Raw genomic sequence first — 26,592 nt, 5'->3', positions numbered from 1 at the left:
TTAAGGCATTCCATGGCGTTTCAGAAAATTTCAGAGAAGCTTCGTAACTTGTTCTGTGGCTTAGTTGGTTAAAGCGCCGAACTAGCAATACGGAGTCGTGGGTTCGAATCCCACCAAAACAAGTGGAATTTTTCCACAAATGTATCTCTCAATTTGCCAATTCAACGGATTTTGACTTCTAATGCTTCAAGTTTTTACGTCCATTTCAAGGTGTTTGAGGAGGTTTCAGACAGGTTTTAGGGGACATCACTGGGGACATCAAACATATATCGAAACTGCCCCTCCAACTTATATCTCTTTCTCCTCTACTTCCAGTCGACCACACATATCCGGCATCTTCCCCAAGTGCTACGTCCACATCGTCGATGGCCGGATATCGCGCGATGGCGAGCTGGTTGTGGCCCGAAGCGAAATCGTCGAAGAGATCACAACCGTCCTAAAGGAGTGGCAACATCTCTACCGACGGTTCTACCTCTACACCCATCCGGACTTCAAAGTGATTCGGACGAAAATGTTGGAACTGATCCGGTTGCGATCGCAACTGCTGTCTGGCAATTTGCCCGTCGATGAGATGAAGGACATCAAATTGAAGGCCACCTCGGAGATCGACACGGGGAATAAAATCCTACGGCTGGACATGGTGGTCCGGGACGAGTGCGGAAACATTCTGGACATCGAGCGGACGTCGACGACCCAGCTGTACGAGCACCACTTGACGGCCGTCGATCGGATCAAGCGGGCGAGTGTAAGATATGCTTTTATTTTGGGAATAAACTCATGAAGGATTTTCAGCTGATTGAATTAAAGAAATCAGTTAAGTTTTGATGATATGAGCGTTGAATCAATTCCAAGTGAGATCTATAGATTTTGACTTATGATTCAGTTGCATATGCAGTTTTTTTTGACACAACTGGAAACCCCTGCTCAAATGGTACAAAACCCTATTTCAAAATTCTTCCCAAAATTAGTAAATCAAATATCATCATCAATTCTAACAGAACAAACACTTTTTCACATGCGGAAGAATTATCCGGATGGCGTAGCACCGGCCAAATCGTGGCAAAACAAAACTGGTGCACGCGAAAGAAATGTGACAAACAACTCAAAACACGTCTCCACGCGGCAATGCCTACTGCGTTCTATCGGTTCTATCGCTTCGCTGTTTGACCGTTATCCGTCAAAGCTTCACTCGATAATACACTGAAATGAAAATGACAGTCAATCCTTAGTGCATTTATATTTAATATCTGAAACAGTTACACACCGTTAATTTTATGTTAGAGATACAGTATTATTGGAACTTCGTGAGTTTTTGTATTAAGTATTTACCAATTGATATTATAGGTCATCTATGCATTTCATATATCTTAAACAATACTATATCTTAATGTATTGGTGATATTTAGGTCCACTGGTGTTTTGAAATGAGTTGTGAAACATCGCCGGGAACAACTTACAGTAAATTTCAAAGACATCAGCTTAAATCTTTCATAATCTCCACCGGGGCTTTAAGTTTCCAACCTCAACAGATCATCTATATTTTCTAGACCTCCACCACCAAAAACCGCAACGTGGAAACGATGAACCGCCACTCGCACAACCTACTGCTGTCCGTGCACAACTTCGTGTGTCGCCTCTGCGAGGACACGGAAATCCTGTTCACCCTGTACGACGGCGAAGAGATGCGGGCCATCACCGAGAACTACGTGGTCAAGTGGAGCCGCCAGGGTGTGGCCGCCGATCTGGATCAGTTCAACAACATCAAGGTGCTGTTCACCGATCTCAGCGGGAACGATCTGAGCCGGAATCGGATCCTCCTGGTGGCGTACGTCGTCCGGATAGGGGCCATGGAAGGTAAGGACACCGATACGAGGCGCAGCAGCATGGCGAACTCGTCCAATACGGGCAGTCTGAAGAACAAGAGTCAACTGACCAGTCAGATGAGCAATCCGGGAAGTCCGGGGCCGGGTGGTGGGTCGGGGTCGGGTACAACTTCTGGTCATGAGCAGCAGATGAGGCGGCCGTTCGGCGTGGCTTCGCTAGATTTGAAACCGATTATTAAGAGATCGGAGGATTTCAAAAGTGATACCCAATTGAAGATGCCATTCATTCCTTGCGAGAAGGAATCGTTGGATAGTACGTTACGGAAGCTGATCGGCAACAAGGATCTAGGGGATAAGAGCGACGCAGCAATCTGGATCAGCGTAGATATCTTGCATGGTGATATCAAACAGGTTAAGGAGGAATACCCTCATTTGGTTCTGGGAAACGTAGCGTTCGCGCGTAAGATGGGATTCCCGGAAGTGATCTTCCCCGGAGATGTTCGGAACGATCTCTATCTAACACTAGTCGGAGGGGAGTTTTCCAAGGGGTCCAAGACCAGTGATAAGAACATTGAGGTCACGGCAACGGTCTGCAATAAGGACGGAGTAGCAATTTCAGGGGTGATCACCTACGGCGGCGGGGGATTTGCTCTGAACGAGTACAAATCGGTGATCTACTATCATGAGGTTAAGCCAAAGTGGAACGAGAATTTCAAGATCGACGTGCCAATCGAGGAGTTCAAACAGTGCCATTTGAGGTTCACCTTCAAGCATCGGAGTTCGAACGAAGCCAAAGATCGCAGCGAGAAGCCGTTTGGGTTGTCGTACGTACGCTTGATGAACGACGATGGGACCACACTGCAGCACAAGCGACATCAGCTGCTGGTGTACAAGATCGATCAGAAAAAGTTCGATCAAGACACGCAGTACAACTATCTGCAGTTGCCGGCGTTGATGGACGAGCTGGTCAACATTAGCGGAGGAAAGCCTTCGATGACCGGTTTCAGTTTGGCATCGAAGGACAGCTTCACGATCGAGACGAACCTGTGCAGTACGAAGCTCACGCAGAACGTGGATATTCTAGGTCTGCTGAACTGGTCTTCGCGGAAGGAGAAGATGGAAGAATCGCTGAACGCGTTGATGAACGTCAAGGGCGAGGAGGTGGTCAAGTTTTTGCAGGACATTCTGGATGCGTTGTTCAACATACTGGTGCTGAACGAGGACGCGGCCAAGTATGACAACCTGGTGTTCAAGTGTTTACTGCGGTTGATCGAGATCGTGTACGATCTCAAGTACCAGCACTTCCAGTCGGTGCTGGATCTCTACATCAATGAAAGCTTCTCAGCGACGTTGGCCTATGAGTAAGTATACGATCGTGAAAGAATGTTCACGATTTTAATGCTCCCCTTAATTTCAGAAAATTGATCAACGTAGTTCAAACGCACATCAAGAACGCGATCAACAACGTCAGCAGCGATCGTTCCAGCTCGATCAGCATCTACGCCGTCAATGAAAACGACGAAACACTCTACCGGACCACCAAGTATCTCCAGTACATCATGAAGTTTATCATACGATCGCGCATTTTGTTCTCCGACCTGAACCAAGGGAAGGACCGCGAGCTGTTCGAAACCATGCTGGAAGATCTGCTGGAGTCGTTCACCGAGTTGATCAAGTACCAGAACGATCTGCTCAAGTCGCAAGGTGCGTTGCTAAAATATCTGCACATCATCGCGTCCGATCTGATGCAGGTGTACGATCCGATCAAGCTGAGCCAACGGATCGTGGACATCATCACGAACGTCCCGACTGGACGGCTGAACCAGTCCAAGATGACCTGCATCAAGGACGTCGTGGACTCCAAGCTGTTCAAGCTGCCCCAGTGTCGAGCCATTCTGCTGCCGGTGTTCTGCCGGCAGATTAAGGACAAACTCGAAAGCAAGGAAGAGGTAAGTCTTTGCAGTTTCGTTAATATTTTCCTAAAAAAAAGATTGCTGCATGAAATTCAATGTGTTCCGTGATCGTGTTTATGTGTTTGTCATACCTTTTAATTGCGCGTTGCACTGAAGTCGAATTGGACCTCCAAAAATCAAAAAGCACAAACCTTTGCATCCCGCCTTTTCTAAGCCAATTCATGTGATGTTCCACTGTTTGTCCAAATTATATTTACCACCTGTGTTTGTCCGTGTATGCTTGCTGTCCTGCCATGTGTGTGTCGCTCGCCTCGATGTCTATTTCTTCCAACAACATGCCGTATGCCTGCGCCCTTCGACTTCCTCTACCTCTACCATGCTGTGCGTGTGTTTTACTACATATTCATTATGCATTATCATCATTCACGTGAAACATTGCAACACCATCATCCCTTACGAAAAGAAGGTCATCATCCCCTTGGTTGGGAAGCACCGCATCGCAAACCATGTCCGTCCATGTGCACAAGGAAGTAGTTCACACCTTCCGGAGAGCGGAAGTTCGTTGACTTCTACTAGATGAGGTAGTTATCGTGTATCCCTTATTGTCCCTCGAAAGTAGAATGTAAATATTGTAGTAACGTTGGTTACATAACTACAGTTCCCTTATCATTTTTCCTTCTAATGTGGTCGTTTTCCTGTGTTTCTTCATCCATCATCATAATTCATCGTCTTTTGGCATATAAAACCTTAGTCAACTTATACTAACCACTAATCAAGATATGACAGCATTAAGAAGCTCTTTTTACTGGTTGGGTTCGTCGCTACTTTTATTCCCCACCGTTGCAGTCTCCGGCGTTTCTAGCGTAAGCCGTTTACTGCGATTTCGAATTGATCTACTCAACTGATTCTGAAACGATGAGAAACACAACAATCTGAACTTTAGTTATTATATTATACATACTAAACTGAAAACGGATATGTGCGTTTATATAAGGGACTTCAACGATTAAGAATATGTTATACAGGAGACGAACCGCATTGACTTAGGTCATAACATGTTTAAGCGTTGATCATAAAACTTCTTGAAAATCACTTTCCGATTATTCGGACTTGTTCTCTTTTGTAAACTAGTGTTTTCGTATATCGACACGATCGTTTCGCTCGGTGATAGCAAAAGTCAATAGTTTTGCAAAGTTTTTCAATAATTTTGGGCGTATCTACAATGATTGATTCATCTTCATCGATTTTCTCTTTGGTTATAACTTGGCCCAAAAATCATTTTCGTTTCTTTTTTGTTGTTTTAGAAGCAAGTCTTAGTCGCCATTCACCGAAACAAACCGAGAGATCATCCGAATATTGGTTGTATTTCCCGGAATAATCCAAAGAGAAAATCGATGAAGAGAAATCGTTAATTGTTGTTGCGAACATTAGAAGTTGTGGTAGTTGAGCGTCATCAAGTAGGCTAAGGACAGGATTCAGGACACTTCTAGTTCAACTGTCAGGAAGCGAAGCACGCAACCCACCACAAATGGCTGACGAGGATGGGATCTTGGAGAATACTGAAGAACTTTAATCGAATCGAAGATGAAGAAAACGAAGATGCTTTGGACGAAAATGTGAAGGATAGCCAAACCGTTCCGCCCGCTTCAAATAGCAAGCAGTTTCCCTCAGCAAAGTTCAATCCTAAGGAAAACCCCACAATAATGCAGCCAGTATGACAAGGCCCACGCAACGTACTCAGTTTGCAAGCTCCACCAGTTGGCCCGCGAGGGAATTCATCCATACAAATCTACCTGCTGAGACAAGATTTAAACGAAGCTGCAAATTCACATCCAGCCTTTTCTAATAAAGTCCCTCACGGACAACCTCGGGTTGGTCCGGTGAGGGCATCACACAATAAAGTCCCTCACGGACAACCTCGGGTTGGTCCGGTGAGGGCATCACACAATAAAGTCCCTCACGGACAACCTCGGGTTGGTCGGTGAGGGTACGACATAAAGAAGCCCTTTGAGCTAAAAGATTCGGCCATTTCAATTCATACTTAGCTGCTGTCCTGGCAAGAGACCTGCACGAATGCAATTATGTAGATCCATTAACCCGTCGAGCCAAATCCTAAAACGCAACCACCATTTTATATAGATACAAAAATTCATTCAATTATAAAGAAAAGGAGATGTGGTAGTTGAGCGTCATCAAGTAGGCTAAGGACAGGATTCAGGACACTTCTAGTTCAACTGTCAGGAAGCGAAGCACGCAACCCACCACAGAAGTGACACAAACATTCTTGCTCGGGCACTGCCGACGCCCGGCGTCGACCCAACCGTCGCGACCACGTGAACGGGTTGCCTTGACAACTAACGAACCGCATCGCAGCAAGCGAGGTTCAAATTTGAATTTTTCAGAGAAGTGAAAATTTTGTTGTGCGGACAGGACGCACATTGTCGATGATTAGAATAACGAAATTGAATTGAATTTTCTATAACTAGGGTATTAATAATTTAAATTATTTTAAATTCCAAACGCGTGATTTGTAAAACTCTGAAAAGTGGCTTTGGTGACGGGAGAGTAAGTTTCTGTACGGTCGTTTGTCAGAACGTGGGTTTGTCTTCTATGCGCGACTGTGGTGTTACGCGGTTAGGTACCCGAGAGAAGCTGGAACTGGTGCTTTCCCCGCAACAACCGTCCCGCAGGTGAGCCCTCTGACGCTTTTCGATTGCCAGCGAACCTACTGGAACAATTGTAGATACGCCTGTATGATACTAAACGCGAGATTTGAAACTCTCGCCACCAGATTTTTTAAAAAGTCAAGCCAACTCAAAGATTATCAATAATTCAGAGTTCCAAAAAAGAATATAAAAAAAAATTCTAATAATTAGTGTTTTTATCCACAATAATCAAACCATTTTTACTCGAGAACCCCAGGAAATTTCGCCAAGGATTTCTCCAAATTGTATGATATGAAGTGGTTCAATCTCATCATCATACAATTTTACCAAAAAATAAGCTTGGTTGAATGACTACATTTTGTGATGTTTATTCATAGAATACGGTAGGTAAAAAGAAGGACTTTGTAGAACATATGCTGCTACAGAGTGCAGTTATGCGTTACTGCTACACGAATTTTCACTAGTATTCAATTCAAACAAACGTCATGCTAAGAGTAAATTATCTGGGATTTCTTTACGAATTCTTCCTCCAAAATTCCTTTGGGCATTTATTCAAGAATTTCTCCAGGGATTCGTTCAGAAATCCTCAAGAGACTTCTCCAGGTGTTTTTCCACCGTAAATTCTTCCATGGACATCTTGCAGGGTTCAGATAGTTTTTTTAGGGTTTGTTCCGAGAAATGCTTCAAGAATTCCTCCCACGATTCCTTCAGAATTTTTTTACAGATACTTCTGCAAGGATGCATCGACGAACTCCTCCAGGATTTTTTTCATAGCTTTCTTCAGTGATTCCAGCATGGATTGCTCCAGAGAATTTTTCAAGAATTCCTCTATGGGTTTCACGAGACATTCCTCCGGGAATTTCTCCTGGGATATCTTTGGAGGTCCCTCCAGTGATTGTTCCACTGCATTTTTCAAGGATTCCTCCAGGATTTCTCCAAGGATTTCCAAAGTAATGTCAACAGAAATTCTTTTAGGTATTTCTGCAAGTGTTCCTTCAGAGATTTCTTCAGGGATTTCTCCATATATTTCTTCAAGAATTCCACAAGAGATTGATCCAATAATTCAATCTGGAATAATTCCAAGTATTTCAGCAGGAATATCTTTCAGAAACCCTAACAAGAAATTTTACCAGAGATTAGCTTAAAACTAATCCAGGAGTGCCTTAAACCATCATACAAAATATTATTTTGGGAGTCCATCTAAAGATTCCAATAATAATTAGTCTAAAAATTATTGCAGACATGGATTCCTTCAAAATGTTTTCCTACAAAAATTCTTCCAGTAATTTGTTAAGAAAGCTTTCCTGGGATTTCCTTAGGAATTCCACATGGGATTGCTTCCGGGATTCCTCAATTTTTAGAATTTCTACAGGAGTTCTCTTCACTTTGAATTCTTTCAGGAACTCCTTCAGGAATTAATTCAAAACCTTCTCCAGGGACTGTTAAGAGAATCCCTGGAATTGCTTCCAGGATTCCTCCTGGGGTTTCTTCAGAAACTTCTGCAGGGATTCCTTCAGGAGTTCCTTCATGAACAAGGTGTAGAATTAGCATTAGTTAAAATACAAACCAACAATAAAACAAGAAAAAAACATCCCTCACAATAAAAACCAAGAAAAAACATCCCTTACGAACTTTTCTTAGAATTTCTTCAGGATTTCTCCAAGGATTCCACCAGCAATTTCTTCAAGGGATTCCTCCACGAATTCCTTCAGAGATTCCTTCAGGAGTTATTCCAGGGATTATTCTGGGAATTGCTGCAGGGATTTCCCTAAACATTCATCCAGAGTTTCCTCCAGAAATTCCTCCAGGAATTCTTCTGTAAATTCCTCCAGGAGTATTTCTAGAGATTCCTCCGTTAACCCTAAAAGGGATACCTTCATGGCCTCAGTTTCGTCACCTCGCTGAGTGTGTTCTATCAAAGACGAGCTCTGAAAGGCGCCTGGGGTCCAATGGACCCCAGGTATCCCTTTTAGGGTTAATCTCTATAGTCATTCTATTAGGTTATCCTCCAGGGATTCCTCTAAAAATGTTTGCAGGGCTTAACTCGGGAATTCCTTTTGTGATTCTTTCTGGCACAACTAATTTAAAAAAATCCTCCAAAGATTCTCCCAGGAACTCTTCTTAAGATTCGTCCAGGAATTCCTCCTTGTACGTTTTTAAGGAACTCCGTCAGGAATTAATTCAGTACTTCCTCCAAGAACTGTTCAGGGATTCCCTCAGTAATTCCTCTTGAAGTTGCTTCCGGGACTCTTTCTGGAACTCTTTTCTCCAGAATTTATCCGTAAATTCCATCTGATATTTCTTCAGGAATTATTTCTGGTATGCCATTACAAATTCCTCAAGAGATTCATCCACGAATTTCTTCAGGAATTCCTCTAGACATTTTACCATGGATTCCTCTGGGAATTCTTGCAGGGATTTGTCTAAAAATTACTCAAGGAATTCAACTAGAGATTTCACCAGAAATTCCACTAGAAATTCCTCTAGAAGTTTCTCCAGGACTTCCTCTGAAGATTTTTTTTTCAGAAATTCCTACAGGTATTCCTCTAGGATATCCTCCATGGATCCTTCCAAGAATTCCTACAAGATTCATCCAGGGTTTCCACAATGCATTCCTTCAGGATTTCCTTCAGGCATTCCTCCAGAGATTCCTCCAGTAATTGCTTCCGGAATTCATCTAAGAATTCCACCAGGAATTCCTGCAAAAATTTATCCATGAATTATTTCAGGGAATCTTTCAAGAATTCCCCCAGGAATTCTTCTGGGCATTCTTCCAGGAAATTTTCCATGTATTTTTTCAGGGATTCCTCCTTGGATTCTTGCAGAGATTTCTCCAGGAATTTCTTCAGGATACATCAAAGAATTTCACCAGGAATTAATCAAGGAATTTCTTCATAAATTATGTCAGCAATTCATCCAGGATTTTTTTCAGGAAATCCTGCAGGTATTCCTTCAGGAATACTTCCAGAAACTTCTGGAATTTTTTCAAGAATTCCACCAAGTATTCTTCCAGATTTTCATCCAGGAACTGCTCCAAGAGTTCCGCTTAAAATTCCTCCAGGCACTTTTACAGAGATTTCTCCACGAATTTCTCCAAGGATTCCCCCAGGGATTCATGCAGAAATTCCTCCGTGGATTTCTTCAGGAATTCCTCCAGAAATGTCTCTAAAAATTCCTCCTGGAATTACTCAGGGGATTTTTTCAGAAATTTCTTTAGTAATTCCTCCAGCAATTTCTCTAGGAATTGATCAAGGAATCGCTCTGGACATGCTTCAGAAATTATGTCAACAATTTCTCAAGGATTTTTTCCAGAAAATCTTCTGAGGATTTTTTCAGAAACTCTTCCAAGAAACTCCTCAGGAAAACCCTCAGGAACATTTCAGGGAATTCTCCAGAAATTTCTTTTGAGATTCCTTCATGGATTGCTTCAGGGATTCTTCCAGGAAATCCCTCGAAGATTCCTTCAGGAAATCCTCTAGCAGTTCCTCTAAGGGTTCTTCCAGCAAATCCTTTTGGGATTTCTTCAGAAATTCTTCCAGAAAATTTCAGGGAGAATACCTTAAGGATTTTTTTTATCTGTATTAACGAGATTTTTAGCCCTAGGCTAGTTCATCTCGGGACCCACGCTTTACTTCCCTTCCGAAGGAAGAACTCACATTTTGCGAGTTTTGTCGGGAGTGGGATTTTTAAAGGGATTCCTCCGGATATTCCTCCAGGAATTTCTATCAAGATTCCTCCAGGGACTTCTTTACAAATGTCTTCAAGGATTCCCCCACGGATTCCTTCAGGAATTCCTTCGAGGATTTCTCATGGATTTTTTTTCAGAAATAGATAAATGATAGAATGGAAATATAAATCTCCCAGAATTCCTCTAGAAATTCATCCAGTAATTCTTTCAAGAATTCCTGTAGTGATCCCTACAGGAAATCCATCATTGATTGCTCCATACCTCTAAGAGTTTTTTCAGGCATACCTCCAGGATTTTATCCAGGAATTCGTCCAGGAATTACCCCAGGAATTGCTCCTGGACATCCTTCAAAAATTTATGTCAGGAATTCCTTTAGGCATTTCTCCAGGAATTTCTCCTGAGATTCCATCAGGAATTGCTACAGGGATTCTTCCAGAGATTTCTCCATGAGCTTCGCCAGGGATTTTTCCAGGGATTCCTCCAGGAAATCCTCCAGCAGTTCCTCTAAGGATTCTTTCAGGAAATTCTCTAGGGATTTTTCCAGAAATTCTTCCAGGAAATTCTCCAGGAATACCTTCGGGAATTTTTCAGGGATTTGTTTAGATATTCCTTCCGGAATTCCTTCGAGGATTTCTCCTGAAATGCCTTCAGAAATTCCGCTACAAATTTCAGGAATTTCTCAAGGGTTTTTTTTCAGAAATAGAAAAATAACAGAAATAGTAACAGGAATGTCCCAGAATTCCTCTGGAGATTCATCTATAGAAATCTCAGAGGAATTCTGGGAGATTTCCGTTACTCTTTCTGTTTTTTTTTTTTTCTATTTCTGAGAAAAAAATCGCTTGAGAAATTCCTGGAGGTATTTGAAGCGGAATTTCTGAAGGCACTTCTGGAGAAATCCTCGAAGGAATTCCGAAAGAAATCCCTGGGGAAATCCTTGAAGCAATCTAGAGTCTAGATATTCATCCAATAATTCTTTCCAGAATTTCTCTAAAGATTACTCCAGCAGTTCCCATAGGAATACCTCTAGAATTTCCTTCATTCAGTACTCCAGGATTTTATCCAGGAATTCCTCTAGGAAATGTCCCAGGATTTTTTTTCCAAAATTGCTCCTAGCATCCTTTGGAAACTATGTCAGCAATTCGTCTAGGAATTTCTCCACGAAACCCTCCAGGGATTTCTTCAGAGATTCTTCCAGGAAATTCTTCGGGAATACTTTCAGAAATTTTTCAGGGATTCCTCCAGACATTCCTCCTGCAATTTCTCCAAAGATTTCCCCAGGAAATGCTTCAGGGGTTTATCCACGAATTTCTCCAGGGATATTCTCAGAGATTCCACCAGGGAATCCTCCAGAAATTCATTCCAAGGGTTCTTCCAGAAAATTCTCCTGAAATTTCTCAAGGGATTTTTCAGAAATTTCTCCAGCAATTCCTCCCAGAGTTGCGCTGCAGATTTTTCCAGGAATTCTTCAAGGAATAGCTCCAAGAATTCATCTAAGAAATTTCTCAAGGATTTCCCGCTAGGTCTCATCCAAGAATTCATTTAGGAATTACGCCAGGAATTTGTTCAGAAATTTCTCCAGGCATTCCTCCACGATTCTCTCTACAGATTTTCCCAGGAATTGCCTCATGGATTCCTTCAGGAATTTCTTCAAGAATTCTTCCAAGGATTCCTCCAGAAGATTTCCACTATGAATTCCTCAAGAGATTTCTTATAAAATTTTTCTAGGCATTCCTCGCAGAATTCCTCCAGGAATTTCTCCAAATTTTCCTCAAAGGAATCCTTCAGGAATTTATCTAGGATTTCCTCATGAGATCTCTTCAGAAATTTCACTAGGTATTCATGCCATAATTTATCCTGGAATTCATCCATGTATATTTACAGAAATTCTTCCAGGGATTCCTTCGGGAATTCCTCCGGGGATTTCACATGGCTTCACCTAGACATTCGTGCATGAATTGCTCCATGGATACATCTAGCCATTTCTTCAGGGATTTTTTCAGGAAGACTTCCAGGGATTGCTCCGGGAATTCCTCATGTGATTTCTTCAGAAATTCAACTCAGGTTCTCTTCAAAAGTTCATTTAGGAGTTCCTTCGGAAATTTCAGAAATCCTTCAATCATATTTTCAGGATGTACCCAAGAAATTCTCTAGGATTACCTGATGATTTATTTGAATTTTTTCAAGAATTTGTGAAGAAACTTATCCAGCGAACAGAATGGAAAGATAATTTAAATATCTACAGGAATCAGGAAATTCTTGGTTAGCCCTCAGAGAGTTCGTAATTTCCAAAACAATTCAGCTATAATTTCTTATGAATGTATTGTAGACATTAACAACAAATCACAGCAAAATAATGCATGAGTAAATAAAAATGGTTAATCTTCTAGAAATTGGTCACCGCTACCAGCGCCACGTTGATTTGTGTTGATCTTTTTTTTTTAACATATTTTACAAAATACAACAGCGTGACTGCTGAAGGGTTAAAAAATGTCTTTTGAAATGCATTTAGAATAAAATGTTATTATATTCAATTTCATCATGTTGCGTTTAGTTATAAAAGCTAGTAGGTAGAAATTTGCTAAGGATGCTACCACCACCCCCCCCCCTGACCGAAAAGCTGGTTAAGCCATTGGATCATATTGTTATAGAATGTGGACATCTCGTACCAATCGCCCAGCATAGTATGTAGTATAATCTGAAATGAATACGTCGGGAGTGACTGTGCTAAGAAAGTTAATGTCACTCCGTCGATGCTCTTCTTAAGCTTAAGGCTCAAGCATTCGTCATCATTTTTTGGAAAATAAAAAGCAGTTTTTTCGCTGTAACTCAAAACAATGTCCATGAAAATGTATTCACTGTATTCCGTTCCTCATGAGGAATACAGTGAATACATTTTCGATTCAAACAATTTAGATTTGAATGAGAAAACTGCTTTCAAATGTTTGATGATGACGATAATTTCAATGACGAATTGTTCCTCGTTAAGCGTCATAACTCGCTCTCTGAAATGAGAAAAAAGCAAAGTAATCCCTTCCGCAAGTATGTATGATAGAATATGTATACAGTCGAGACACTTATAAGATCACTAATCGGGGGGCGCAATAGGAATCCGCTTAATAGGAGACTAAGAGCTTATGGGATTTTGGCTTTTTGGAGGTGTGGCCAATTATCTCGGGTGTGTTAAGAAATAGAGCAATACTTTCTTCGGCAAAGTTTTAGGGCTTGAAATGATCTACAATTTAGAACTTTTATTCATATGATCAGTTGGTAACTTGGCCGTTAGAGGCGCCATCAGCAGTTTGAAGCTTAATTGTACTACAGGAACCATATTAGGTTGTCAAGCAAACGTTACGATATGAGACAATTCAAGACTCTGATAATTTGGAAGGATAGTGTCTCCGGAAATGTTGTTGGGTACGCCAGTAACTTACAGTTGCGAAGTTCGAAATTCCTCCGTTGGGCGGCGCTAGTGAGCACGTATACGTTCAAAACCTCATATCTCAGAATCCCGATAACTTAGAAAGTTGGTGTTTTCGGCAAATCAAGGACATGGTCCCTATCCCACCAATGCAATGTTTCCGTAACCAACATAACTGTGACTCAAGCGTACGCCACAATGGGAAAACATAGGTATAGAACGCAAATAAATTCAATGTCTCTGCTCGGAGTGGGTGGATTCGAATGTATTTTTGACACAAACTGCAAAAATCTCTACTGTTTCAGATAAGGAGGGTGTCATTCGCCGCACGATGCTGGAAACCAGTGTATGGGGCCCGTTTTACTCCACTCTCTCTCTCTCTCTGTTTCACGTTTTTGTAAAAATCCTGGAGTGCAAAATAAATGATTTACTTAATTTGTGCTTGTGTAAAAACTTCCGGTGTATCGAATGGAGCTGGTTTGGCTCACCGCACGGCCTTAAAAATTGAAATATCTTCAAATAACACCAACATCCTCCGCCCTGGGAGGAACGCAATCCATAAGAGCAGGACCATGTCAAATTGCTGATACTGTGTAAGTTTTTACACAAATACGAGTTAAAATAAGGCATTTATTTTTTACGCCAGGCGGGAATAGATGAGGATTTTCTCAAAAAGGTGTGAGAAAGAGAGAGTGGGGTAAAATGAGCTTAGTACAATGACTTCCAGCATCATGCGGCGAATGATACCCTCCATATATGAAACTATAGATTTTTACAGTTTGTGTCAAAAATTCATTCGAATCTATCCACTTCGAGCAGAGATATTGAATTTATTCGCGTTTTATACCGATTTTCTCCCACTGTGACGGCTCAAGCTGACAACATATCTTTTAAGTCTTTTAACACAGCAGCATGAGAAGCAATGTGGTCAATAACGTGCCATCATAGAAACATAGGCGTAGTGAGATGTTCATAGTAACCTTATTATGTTGAATCAATAAAATTTTCATTCCCAGTTGTTAATCCTTCGAGATAATACGTGTTCATATTCGCGCTAGCTGCATAACTCTGTCAGGTTATGGGCCCAGAGAAGAACGACTAGGGAATTGAATTCTATTCGGAGCGATTTATTGGAAGTGAGAATCGAGAAGCGAAGCAGTAATGGAGTGGGGAAGAATCCCGCGGCTCAACAATACCAACTACCAGTCGTGGTCGTTTGCGGTTCAAGCGCTGCTGAGACGGGAGCAACTATGGAAGTTTGTCGACCCAGGGACAGCACCGAATCCGATAACCGAAGTTTGGATAAATGGAGACGAGAAGGCACTGGCTATAATTCAGCTAACTCTGGAGGAGAGCCAGTACTGCATCATTCAGGACAAAACGACGGCGAAATCGATATGGGTAGCGTTGAAGGAGCATCATAACAAGGCTTCGCTAGGACAAAAGGTGACTCTTTTGAAGCATGGAAGCATATCTTGCGAAGATTATGAAGAACTACGTAAGGCTGGAGAACTCCGGATTCCAGATGGAAGAATGTATGAAGGTTGCTTTAATTCTTCGTGGACTACCAGACTCGTTCAACCCTTTGACGACGGTCTTAGAAGGTCGCAATGAAGAAGAACTCACGCTTGAAATGGTGAAGGTGAAGCTCATTGACGAAGCAGAGAAGCAGTCCAAACAGAAAGGAGAATTGAACGAACAGGTTTTGAAGATCGGAGGCAGAGGCAAGCAGCAGAATCCTGATATCAGTGACGAAGCTTGCAAAGAACGGGGTCCGTACAATATTTGATGACCACAGATGTAGTATGTTTTTCAATGGAACTGAAATTGCCACGGCAGATCGAGTTAGTGGACTGTACCGGCTGAACACAGTGGAGGACTCTCGTTCCTTGATGGTGAACAATCGTCAACATAACAAGGATTGCCAGCACTTGTGGTTTCGCAGACTCGGCCACAGAGATCCAGATGTTCTAGGTGAGATCGAACGGGAGCACTTGGTGTCCGGGATGCAAGTGAAGAATTGCGGAATACAGATGACGTGTGAATGTTGTATTGAAGGAAAGATGTCACGACCGGCGTTTCCATTGGTTGCTGTGAAGACTTCAAAGGAGATCCTGGACATCGTTCATAGTGATGTAAGCGGCCCGATGACGAAAACTTCAGGCGGATGCAGATATTATCTGACCATGGTAGACGATCACAGCCGCTATACGATGGTGTATTTTTTGAAGGAGAAATCGGAAGTTGAAGACAGAATTCGTGAGTATGTACGTTTTACAGAAACCCAACTTGGAAAGAAGCCGAAAATCATCCGATCGGACAGAGGAGGCGAGCAGAACGGCGTGGCCGAAAGAAAGACCAGAAGCCTGAATGAGATGGGACTTTGCATGTTGTTGGACGCTGGACTACTAAGGAAGTTTTGGGCGGAGGCTGTTAATACGGCGGCATATTTGCAGAACCGGTTACAACGAAGGCGACTGACGTTACACCGTTCGAAGCATGGTTCGGCAGGAAACCGGATTTAAGCCATTTGAAAGTGTTCGGATGTGGCGCGTATGTTTGGAAGCCCCAACAGAAGCGTAAGAAGTTTGAATCGAAGGCGGTCAAGCTTACATTTGTTGGATACGCGACGGAAAGCAAGGCATACAGATTCTTGAACACCAAAACCGAAGAAATTAACATTAGCCATGATGTCAGATTTCTGGAGATTGATGAGCAAGTGAAGAAGATTCCGGATGGATCTACGGAAGGGCCCCTGATGGACGATGGCGTTGACGAAGTTCCTGTACAATTGACGGATGCGGTTCCTGCTGCACAAGAGGACGTTGGTCATCGTGGTGAACTTGATGCTTCCTTGCAACTTTACGAGGCCGAAGAAGACTCTGAAGCTGGAGAGGCTGTTCATCAAGGTGTGCCAGAAGTTGAGCATCAAGTTTGCGATGAATCTAACGGAACAGCGACAGTCCGATCAGCTCGGTCAAACATTGGAGTGCGTCCGGTGACGTTCACGGAAACTATCAGACTGGCCGTTCATCAAGAGGAACCGAAATCATTCGAAGAAGCTGTATCCGGTACAGAACACGAACAATGTAGAAACGCGATGCACGAAGAGATGGCGTCTCACCGTGAGAACGGGACCTGGGAGATCACCGAACTACCTCCCGGTCGGAAGGCAATTGGATGCAAATGGGTATACAAGCGGAAGCAGGACGAGACCGGTCAAGTGGCAAGATACAAAGCCAGACTAGTGGCCCAAGGATTTTCTCAAAAGTTCGGGACGGACTATGACCTAGTATTTGCTCCGGTCGTGAAGCAAGCTACTTTTCGAACTGTTTTAACACTTGCAAGCAAGGACCGGATGCTGGTGCGCCATGTGGACATCAAAACAGCGTACCTATACGGAGAGCTACAGGAGGAGATCTACATGAAGCAACCTCCAGGTTTCAAGAACAACAATCCCAATGATGTGTGCAGACTACGAAAAAGCCTCTATGGACTGAAACAAGCAGCGAGAGTTTGGAACCACAAGATTGATGGCATTTTCAGGAAGATGGGATTTCGAAGCTCAGCAGCCGATCCTTGCCTATACGTCAAGCAAACAAAGAAGTCCAAAATGTATCTCCTGATTCACGTCGATGATATTGTCCTGGTTGTCAAAACGGAGTCCGAGTACCGTGCTTTGGTGGCATCACTGAAGGAGGAGTTCAAGATTACAGAGTTAGGAGATCTTCATTTCTTCCTTGGAATACAGATCAGGATGGAAGTTGGAAGATATGCACTGAATCAATCAACTTACATTGAAAAAAATTCTCTCGCGCTTTCGGATGACGGATGCCAAGACATCAAGAATCTCGATGATGACCGGCTTTCTACAACAAAAGGACGAGGTAGCACTGCAGAATCCAGAGCAGTTCCAGAACTTGATTGGATGTTTGCTGTATATCGCCATCGATACACAGCAAGCCCCATTTGATTTGACATTTCGTTTCAGCTCCGTAGTAGGATCCGGAATAAAGCGACGCCTTATTATTTCTTGAGCGATTCCTTGCCTGAATTTTCCACGCATCGAGATAGGTCAAGAAATTTCTTGCGATCTCCGTACTACCCATTAATAGGTATAATACGAGGAATCTTTTCATCAACCGAATCGACGTTCACGCAAGGGGAGAGGAAAAACGTGACTTCGGATTTAAAATACACCCAAGCAGGCCCTTTCCAGACTTCGAAACAGAATTTGCGGTTGCGGTGATGTAGAAAAGGACACAATCAAGATGTGTTGACACACAATCAGACCGCAATTTGTATAGCGCGGAATGGCAGTTACTGTTGAGATACCGAAACAGCTTAATCGAAGCAATCGGTTGAAATTCAAATATTAAATGTATAATCGCAGCAACCTGTAAATATAGAATAATAACAAAATAGTAGTTTACGTAACAAGGTGCAGAATGAAGATTTTTATAGCACGAGTCGTACATTTATCCAACGAGGCTTGCCGAATTGGATAATTACGGTGAGTGCTGTAAAAATCGAGTTCTGCACCGAGTTGCGTACAACGTTTTTTTGCAATTTCATAAATTACCGCTTGTGGTTAGTTTTAACAAAACATTCCCACTGAATTGAACACTGATTCATAGCCTTGTTTAAGAAAATCTGATCATGGCAGGTTATACTGTGTAGTTGTCACAATTTTCAAAACTGCGTCCAGAAAGCATCAAGAAGTTGATGAAACCTGAAAACAGTGCTGTAATGGTTCATTACGCAACGCAAATCAGTGCTGTAATGAACCATTGCAGCATTGTTTATTTGGTGCGGGAAATTAGGCATTTTCCTGTCAGATTTGCGTGAGGTAAAACAGCCTATTACGATGAGAAATTGCAAAAAAATCATTCCACTGTTACTATTCGAAGAAGCAAGTTCTTTTCTTTCAAGCTCTGCTATCAAACTATTAGCCTTTAGCACCGTTCCGTTTTTTCTCAAGAAATTTCGGGAAGTTCGAAGCTTGGAGCCTCTCCTGCGATAGGATGGATCTGAAGAATTCTACGAAGCTGAACAATTCCAATTTAGAAGCCTGGAAGCTCCGGACTGAAGCGCTCCTGATCCGGGAAAGTCTATGGACCTACGTCAGGAACCACCTCCCGGCGGCAGTCGGAAGTCAAGCGGAAGGGGCGGTATGTACGCTCCGATCATCGGGAGCGGGGCCACGGTTAACGACTGGATCATCGATTCCGGTGCAAGTTCGCACGTGACGTCCAACAGGAAATTGTTCGACGAAAGGGAACCGGCGACAGGTGAGGTAGAGTTGGCCGACGGCCGCATAGTGGCTGTAGCTGGTACTGGAACCGGCGTGGTCCAATGCGTGGACGGTTCTGGAAGGACGAACAAAATTCGATTGCACCACGTGATGTTTGTCCCGAAGCTGTCAGCAAGCCTTTTGTCAGTGCTTACTATGGCCAACCGGAAGGCGGAGGTGAAGTTAGACGGTGAAAAATGCAAAATCGTCGTCAATGGCAACGGATCGCCATAGCAACGAAACGCAAAGGGTTGAATCGACTCGACAAACCGGAGCAAGCGTTCGCCTCGCAAGCGGCAGCATCTCACAAGCGAGATTGCCAACACACTTGGCACCGGTGGTTTGGGCATCGTGAACCAGATGCTTTGGGTGTACTGCTGAAGAAGAAGCTGGTCAACGTTGAAGCTTTTGACAATGTTAATTCTAGCACGCAAGGGATATGTCAATAGATGCACCATCACAAGTTTATCAGTTTCTGAACTATTCAATTCTTCTTCAGAAAATGGCTAACATTTAACAATGAATAAAAAGGTTTGTTTTTTGAATGTCTCGCCTTTCATGAAATGTCTAACATTTAATCACACAAAACGCATATTACATTATTGCTAATCTGTTATCGAACCATTGTAATAAGAATTTCATATAACATGTTTGTACATTACATCATCTTCATCATTTCCACCTGAACATGCAAATTCATTTTATGTTTAGAATAGTCTCGCCAATTATATCGAGTCCTTGACTGTGACTAATTCAGCCCTGATTTCCCTGTCCCAAGCTCCCTAACCCAGAGTTGTAACCGTTCTTATTTTAACTAACCCGCAAATGGTGTTTGAAGTTGTTACTAACGTTACGAGCTTGTTAGAGCCTGTTGAGCAATAACTCAAATTTTTAACAAATTTGTATTTTTCTCTCCCTTTTCCCTCAACTCCCATATAATCCCGCTTCCTTTGATCGGTTTCGTCGATTGCAAAAATTTTAATTAACCCATCTGGTGGTTGGAAATCTGTGGTAACTTTGATCCCTACGTTCACAACCACCAATAAACAAAAATCCATCTTCTCACGACCACATTTGCGTGCGAATCGGCTCAATTTCGCTTTGCGCGTTGTAAATTCCTCTCCCTGTGCGACGCACACTACCGCCATCAACGTCTCCGTGCCGCCATTTGTTTTGGTTTGCTGCTGGTGTGCTTGTGTGCCTACAACTACTACCACTCACTACTGATTGCTAACTCAAAAAAACTCGCGAATCGAAACCTGACCACACCGCGTCCAGGGCGAGTTCATGTTCGACATCCGACAGCAGGAGAAGAACCTCACCAAGGCGGCCAAGGTCCTCGGGGAAAGCAAATCGCAGCTGCATACGCGTGAAACCACCGCCAAAACGAAGGTATTTATGTGATTCCGATTGTTTCCGTTGTTGTCTTCTCTCTACGTGTTGTTGCACACTAATACATAAATATGCGTACATATACGATAATCAAGATGGCCGAATATGCCGAAGGTGCGCGTCGAGCTTTTGGCTGTTTGTGTGCGTGAGCGTTTCGCTGTTTCCGTAAATAATGCGAGAGAGTGTGCTTTTCTTTTGGCTTTTGTCTGCGATTGAGAGTTGCGCTTGTGTGTGAGTGAGTGAAGCAATAGAAATTTAGGACGGAGTGCAAAGTGAGTGCTTTCCTGTTTTTTTTTCATTGATGGTCATTCGTATTTTTTCACATTGTGCAGCATTTTTTCGATAATTTTAAAATTATGTATCAACAATGACAATAACTCGATCACAGTAAACATGTGTAAGCAAACAATAAGAAAAGTCATTTTTGATGCAGCCTACTGCGATCGGGAGAAGTAGTCATGGAAGCCTTCACTTTTTCCCAGGTTGCCGAATGCGTCAACATTATGAACAACATGCTGGAGTTGCTTTTCCACAGTGAGGAGGACATTGGCGCGACAGAGAACGATGTGCGCGAGATAATGCAGATTCTGCTGCGCACCGTGATTCAGAGTTCGATCGCCATGGATCGCGATAATCCGTTGGTCGGTAACCTGGTGGCGATCATGCTGGGGATCTTCCGCGCCATGACCGCTGTTCACTACCAGGCGTACGTTCGGAGTTTTCTCACGAGTTTCGATTTGCTAGATTTTCTCATGGAAATTCTGCTGGTGTTTAAAGAGCTTGTATCGAAGCCGGTTTTCCCCGTAGACTGGCTGGACATGATCATGCATCAGAACACCGTGATACTGGAAAGTCTTCGGCACTTTGCTGGGATCATCATGGAGTGGTTCTTCTCGCCATTCGAGAAGCAGGTCTGGTCAAATTACTTCCAGTGTTCGATCACGTTCTTGACGCAACCGTCGCTACAGCTGAACTTGTTCAGCAAAACCAAACAGTCAATTATCCTGAGTAACTACCGAGACATCAGGCGGGAGACTGCCTTCGAGATAAGGAAGATGTGGTTCAACCTGGGTGAACACAAGATCATGTTTGTTCCGCAGTTGGTAGGGCCTATTCTGGAGATGAGCATGATCCCGGAAGTGGAACTCCGCAAAGCGACTATTCCGATATTCTTTGACATGATGCAATGCGAGTACTACAGTTCGAAGTACGTGATGGAGAGCTACGGGGATACCAAACGGAACACTAATCATGTCAAGGGGAACTTCAACGATTTCGAAAAGGAGATCATCGAGAAGCTCGATCACTACATCGAAGGAGGACTCGGGGATGAAGACTACAAAGACTTGTTCTACGAGATCATGTACGAGTCGTGCAGTAATCATAACACATTACAGACCTACGGCATTCAATGCGTCCAAGTGCTGACAAGGTTGATGGAGAAGTTGTTGGAGTACCGGTGTTTGATCCACGACGAAAGCAAAGAGAATAGAATGGCATGTACGGTAAGTCTACTGCAGTTCTACGCCGAAGTTAACCGGAAGGAGATGTACATCCGGTACGTGAACAAGCTGTGCGATCTCCACATGGAGTTTGACAATTTCACGGAAGCTGCGTACACTCTGAAGCTGCACAGCAATGAGCTGTGTTGGGACGATACTCCGCTGTCTCCGCTGTTGAAATCCAGTCGTCACGCAGGTTGTAGCACCCATTGGCATTTGAAGGAACGTCTGTATCGGAATATAATCGATCTGTTCGATCATGGTAAAATGTGGGAGTCGGCAATCGATATGTGCAAGGAGTTGTCGCAGCAGTACGAGAACGAATCCTACGATTACCTGAGTTTGGCAGAGTTGTACAAGAAGATGTCTCAGTTCTACGAGAAGATCCTTCGTGAAAAGCGGTTCGAATCGAACTACTATCGAGTGGCGTTCTATGGCTACGGGTTCCCGCAGTTCCTCCGAAATCAGGAATTCGTCTACCGAGGGAACGAGTACGAAGACTCCGGGTCGTTCAACACCCGTATTCTAAGTCAACATCCTCGGGCAGAGTTGGTTCCGACATTGAATCCGGGCCCGGAGATTCGTCAGAGCGAAGGCCAGTTCATACAGATCGTGAAGGTCGATCCGGTCAGCCGCGATATCCGGATCGGCAAGGATAAGAAGAACATTGCGTCGAATATCCTGAAGTTTTACCAGACGAACAACGTGAGCGAGTTCCAGTTTTCGCGACCGATTCGGGATTCGAATGGAGGTGGAGATGACATTGCGAGCACCTCGTACGAGCGGACGATTCTGAGGACGACGGACGCGCTGCCGAACATTTTGCGGTGGTTCCCAGTGAAGTCGAGCGCGACGGTTGTGGTGAGTATGATAGTTCCGAAATTAGGGTTTTGCGATCCTCGATCAACTCTAACCTTTATCCTTCATCCTAGATCTCCCCCATTGAAATGGCGATCGAAACCATGGAAGCAAAGAACCGCGGCATCCGCGAGCTAGTCCTGGAACACCGTTCCGATCCGACTCTACCGATCCATTCGTTGAGTGCCACGATCAACGGTGTCGTTGACGCTGCGGTCAACGGTGGCATCCCGATCTACGAGGACGCCTTCCTGACGCCAGAATATCTAATCAAATATCCGGATGACGATCATCTGGTGGCGCGGTTGAAGGACCTGATCGCTTCGCAGATCCCTCTGCTGGATGTGGCCATCCAGGTTCACAAGGCCAAGGCTCCGGACAGCTTGATGCCATTCCACGAGCGACTGGAGACGTGCTTCGCAGGACTTCAGCCCACGATCGAGGCCAAGTACGGCAAGCGGACGACCGACATCAAGATCGATCGGGAGAGCGAGGTAACACTGAGGCGGCAGATCTCGGCCATGCCGCAAGTCAGCATCGATTCCAGTCGACTGTCGGAGACCAGCATTGGGTCGTCAGAGTAAGTGTTGCCCCTTTGAACAGCTTGAATCCAATCCTAACCTCTTTGATCTTGAACTTTGCAGCAGCGGAATTTCCAAAAGCCAAAACAGTCGCCCAACAACGACCAGTTCGGGGGGCTTCAAATCCACTTTCACCAACTTTGCAACGAATTTCAACAGTACAAGGTAGGTTGTTCTGTTTCATTCTAGAGAAACCTTGTCTGTAAAAAATTGCCATCAAAAAATCGCGTTTGCTCTCATGTATTGGACTTTTACATTCAAATTAACCCATGTAGAAAATTTGAGAGTAATTTGCGCAGCAACTAATCCAGTTTAGATCGAGTTATTTGGTTTTGAACAGTAAGAAAAAATCATTCCCACCTTTTTTATTTATCTTCCCATTCTCCGACTGTTCCCATCCCCAACGTTTGTCGTGCCGCCATGATGCCCATTAATGCCCATCACCCACCACGTGGCGTACAGTGACTTTTTCGAGTTTGATCGGCTGAGCTTGTCGAGCGTTAAGCTCGGCACCCAATCCGGCAAGCTGATCACCAACATTTCGACCAAGATTGGCAGCAAAATTAGACAGTGTGTATTTCCCACCGTTCGCCTTGTACCGTTACGGTTGTTTTCCGTTTCCTTGTGATAGAACAATAGCAGTCAAATACCACCCACAAATTCTCATAGTTTATCTTTTTCTTTTTGTTTTGTGCTTTTCCGCTTTTTTTTGCCACGTGCGTAATCGTTTCTGAAAAAAGATCATGGCCATCTAGATCGCTGCAAATTTTGTAGCAAGCCAGCTAGCTGTCAAGCAATTAAAGCAAACCGTAGATTTTAAGGGGTGTGCGCTTTCTCGAAATCGGAACCATAGAATCAGGATAAGCCAAGTGACGTTTTTTTTTTTGTTTGAATACCGTGGTTGGTAAGGTTTTTTTTTGTGTGACGTTCGGGCTAGACATTTCAATGGAATGAAACCTGGCCTACTTTTCTTCTCATTAGCACTCAATTCGGTGAATTTTGAAATGAAATAGAGCTAAACTGAATTGAAAATTGTAAATTTGTTCCGTTCTGCTTGGTAACAAGACATCAAGCTAGAGTGCGCTAGTGTTTTCTACCCACTTAATTACACGATAAATAGAACTTACTAATAATATCTCAAAACGTCTTATCAAGCAAACTGTTTTCTTTCCTCTTGTTTCATCCTCTATTGCTCACCAAACAACCCTGTCGGGGCGATCGGAACGCAGACTCGACCTTTCGTCTCACGCGTTTCTCACTTCCAACGGAAAAATCATGTCTCAGCATATCTTTTCTTTCTTACAACATTAAGGATGTCGTTCTTTTATGTCTTCCATTCTTGTGTGTGTACTATTCTCTGTTGGTTGAATTCTTCCTGTTTAGTTTTGCGTTGTTTTTCTGTTATTCGTTTTCTCCTTTCATTTCCATCATTGTTACTATCATTTTTCTTTATTTCTTCCTTCGAAAATCGCATTATTACCTTCCACGTAGAACATCACTCGGTAGCTCACCCGGTGCCAAGGGCAAGAAGGACAAATACGGCACAAAGCGAAGATCGAGTCGTAAGGTAAGTGTGCTTCTCAGATTGACCACTGGATGGCACCACCATCACCGTTGATACATTCCCACCTTTTTAGAGCGACCGTGACTCATTGAACCTGCAAGTTTCCAACAGTCAGTTCTACACGTCTCCCATTACGGTAGCGTGTGAAGTCCTGGGAGGAGGTAACAGCAGCTGTAGCGATCGGGACAGTTTCGTGCTGCAGAGTGGCCCGGCCAGCATCGGTTCGCAGACGACCACCTGTTCGACACCGACGACCGGATGCAGTACACCGAAGGTCGAGCTAACGGAAGAGGTGAGTACACGGATATGAGGGAAGGGTGGTACTCTCCCTGTCATTGCGATCTCACCGTGAAATATTCCATAAAGACCCAAACACAATGAGAGCGTCGAAACGGCAAGAACGGAACGGTATACTTTCTTTGTATGGAGCTCCGAACAGTTGATTAAGATTTCTCCAAAAATTTCCTCCGATATTTGTCCAGGAGTTCCTTCCGAGTTTCCTCCAAGTGCTGCTTCCGAAATTCTTCGAGGAATTTCTTCAGGAGTTTATTTCTGAATTCCTCTAGGAGTTCCTTCCAGAATTCTCACAGGATATCCGGGTTTTCTCCAGAAGTCTCTTTCGAGATTCCTCTTGGAGTTCTTTCCTGGATTTCTTCTGGAGTTCATTCCGAGGTTTATCCACGAGTTTGTTTCGGGATTCCTCCAGGAGTTTCTTCCGAGATTTCTCCAGGATTTCCTTTCGGGATTACACCTGGAGTTCTTTTCCGCGATTGCTCAAGTAGTTCCTCCTTTCTCTTGGAGTTCTTTCCTGGATTTCTCCAGGAGTTCATTCCGAGGTTTATCCACGAGTTTGTTTCGAGATTTCTCTTGGAGTTCCTTCCGAGATTTCTACAGGAAATCCTTCCGGGATATCTGCAATAGTTCTTTTCAGCATTCCTCATGGAGCTTCTTCTAGGATTCCTCCTTGAGTTCCTTCTGGGATTCCACCAGAAGGTTATTCTGAGATTATCCTTCTCCAGAATTCTTCCAAGGACTACCCCAGAGATTCTTTCAAGGGATTCTCCAGATTCTCTTTAAATGACTTTTTAAGGATTGCTTCACAAATATTTCCAAGAAATCCTAAGGAACAGGTTGCCTGGGTTGTTTTTTTTTCAAGATACTCTTATTATGACTTCTCCGATCATTCTTGGAAGGGCTCTTCCGAGATTTTTCTTCCTAGATTCCTCGGCAGCATTTTCCGAAACATGTCCAGGCATTCTTCCAAGAATTGCTCCGTACATTCTTGTAGGACTCTTTCAGGAATTCTTCAAAGCACTCCCACGAAAATTTTTCCCCAGAATTTCTCCTGAAAGTCTTCCTCCGGTAATTTTCATAAATTCTACTAAGGATCCAGAAATTCTTCCAAAACATTTTTCTAGATATTGTTCTAAGAATTCCACTGAAAACTTCTAGGAATTCTTTTAAGGATTTTCCCGGTTATTGTTGAAAAAGCGCTCTTGTCCACAGCGCGTCGGGATGACCGCACCCTTACTTTTGTAAGAAATTCTGTCTCATGGCGACAGTAACAACAGTCCACAGCGCGTCGGAATGACTGCACCCTTACTTTTGTAAGAAATTCTGTCTCATGGCGACAGTAAAACAGTCCACAGCGCGTCCGGATGACCGCACCCTTACTTTTGTAAGAAATTCTGTCTCATGGCAGTAACAACAGGCCACAGCGTGTCCGGATGACCGCACCCTTACTTTTGTAAGAAACTCTGTCTCATGGCGACAGTAAAACAGTCCACAGCGTGTCCGGATGACCGCACCCTTACTTTTGTAAGAAATTCTGTCTCATGGCGACAGTAACAACAGTCCACAGCGCGTCGGGATTACCGCACCCTTACTTTTGTAA

At 43.5% G+C, this 26,592-nt stretch overlaps 1 protein-coding gene across 1 annotated transcript in view; it reads left to right on the top strand.

Moving 5' to 3' along the window:
• Positions 1 to 26,592, top strand: part of LOC109417418 (dedicator of cytokinesis protein 1) — a gene marked incomplete in the record, with an annotated part of 110,628 nt that overhangs the window by 75,084 nt on the left and 8,952 nt on the right. Inside the window, 10 exon segments of the mRNA XM_062847462.1 lie at positions 316 to 745; positions 1,548 to 3,184; positions 3,241 to 3,772; positions 20,080 to 20,193; positions 20,676 to 22,556; positions 22,628 to 23,133; positions 23,198 to 23,299; positions 23,597 to 23,704; positions 24,626 to 24,701; positions 24,772 to 24,990. Coding sequence (XP_062703446.1) covers positions 316 to 745; positions 1,548 to 3,184; positions 3,241 to 3,772; positions 20,080 to 20,193; positions 20,676 to 22,556; positions 22,628 to 23,133; positions 23,198 to 23,299; positions 23,597 to 23,704; positions 24,626 to 24,701; positions 24,772 to 24,990 — 5,605 coding nt within the window.

The sequence above is a fragment of the Aedes albopictus genome, chromosome 1, assembly GCF_035046485.1.
Source record: "Aedes albopictus strain Foshan chromosome 1, AalbF5, whole genome shotgun sequence".
NCBI classification, from domain to species: domain Eukaryota; kingdom Metazoa; phylum Arthropoda; class Insecta; order Diptera; family Culicidae; genus Aedes; species Aedes albopictus.
This window is presented reverse-complemented; position numbering and strand designations above follow the sequence as displayed.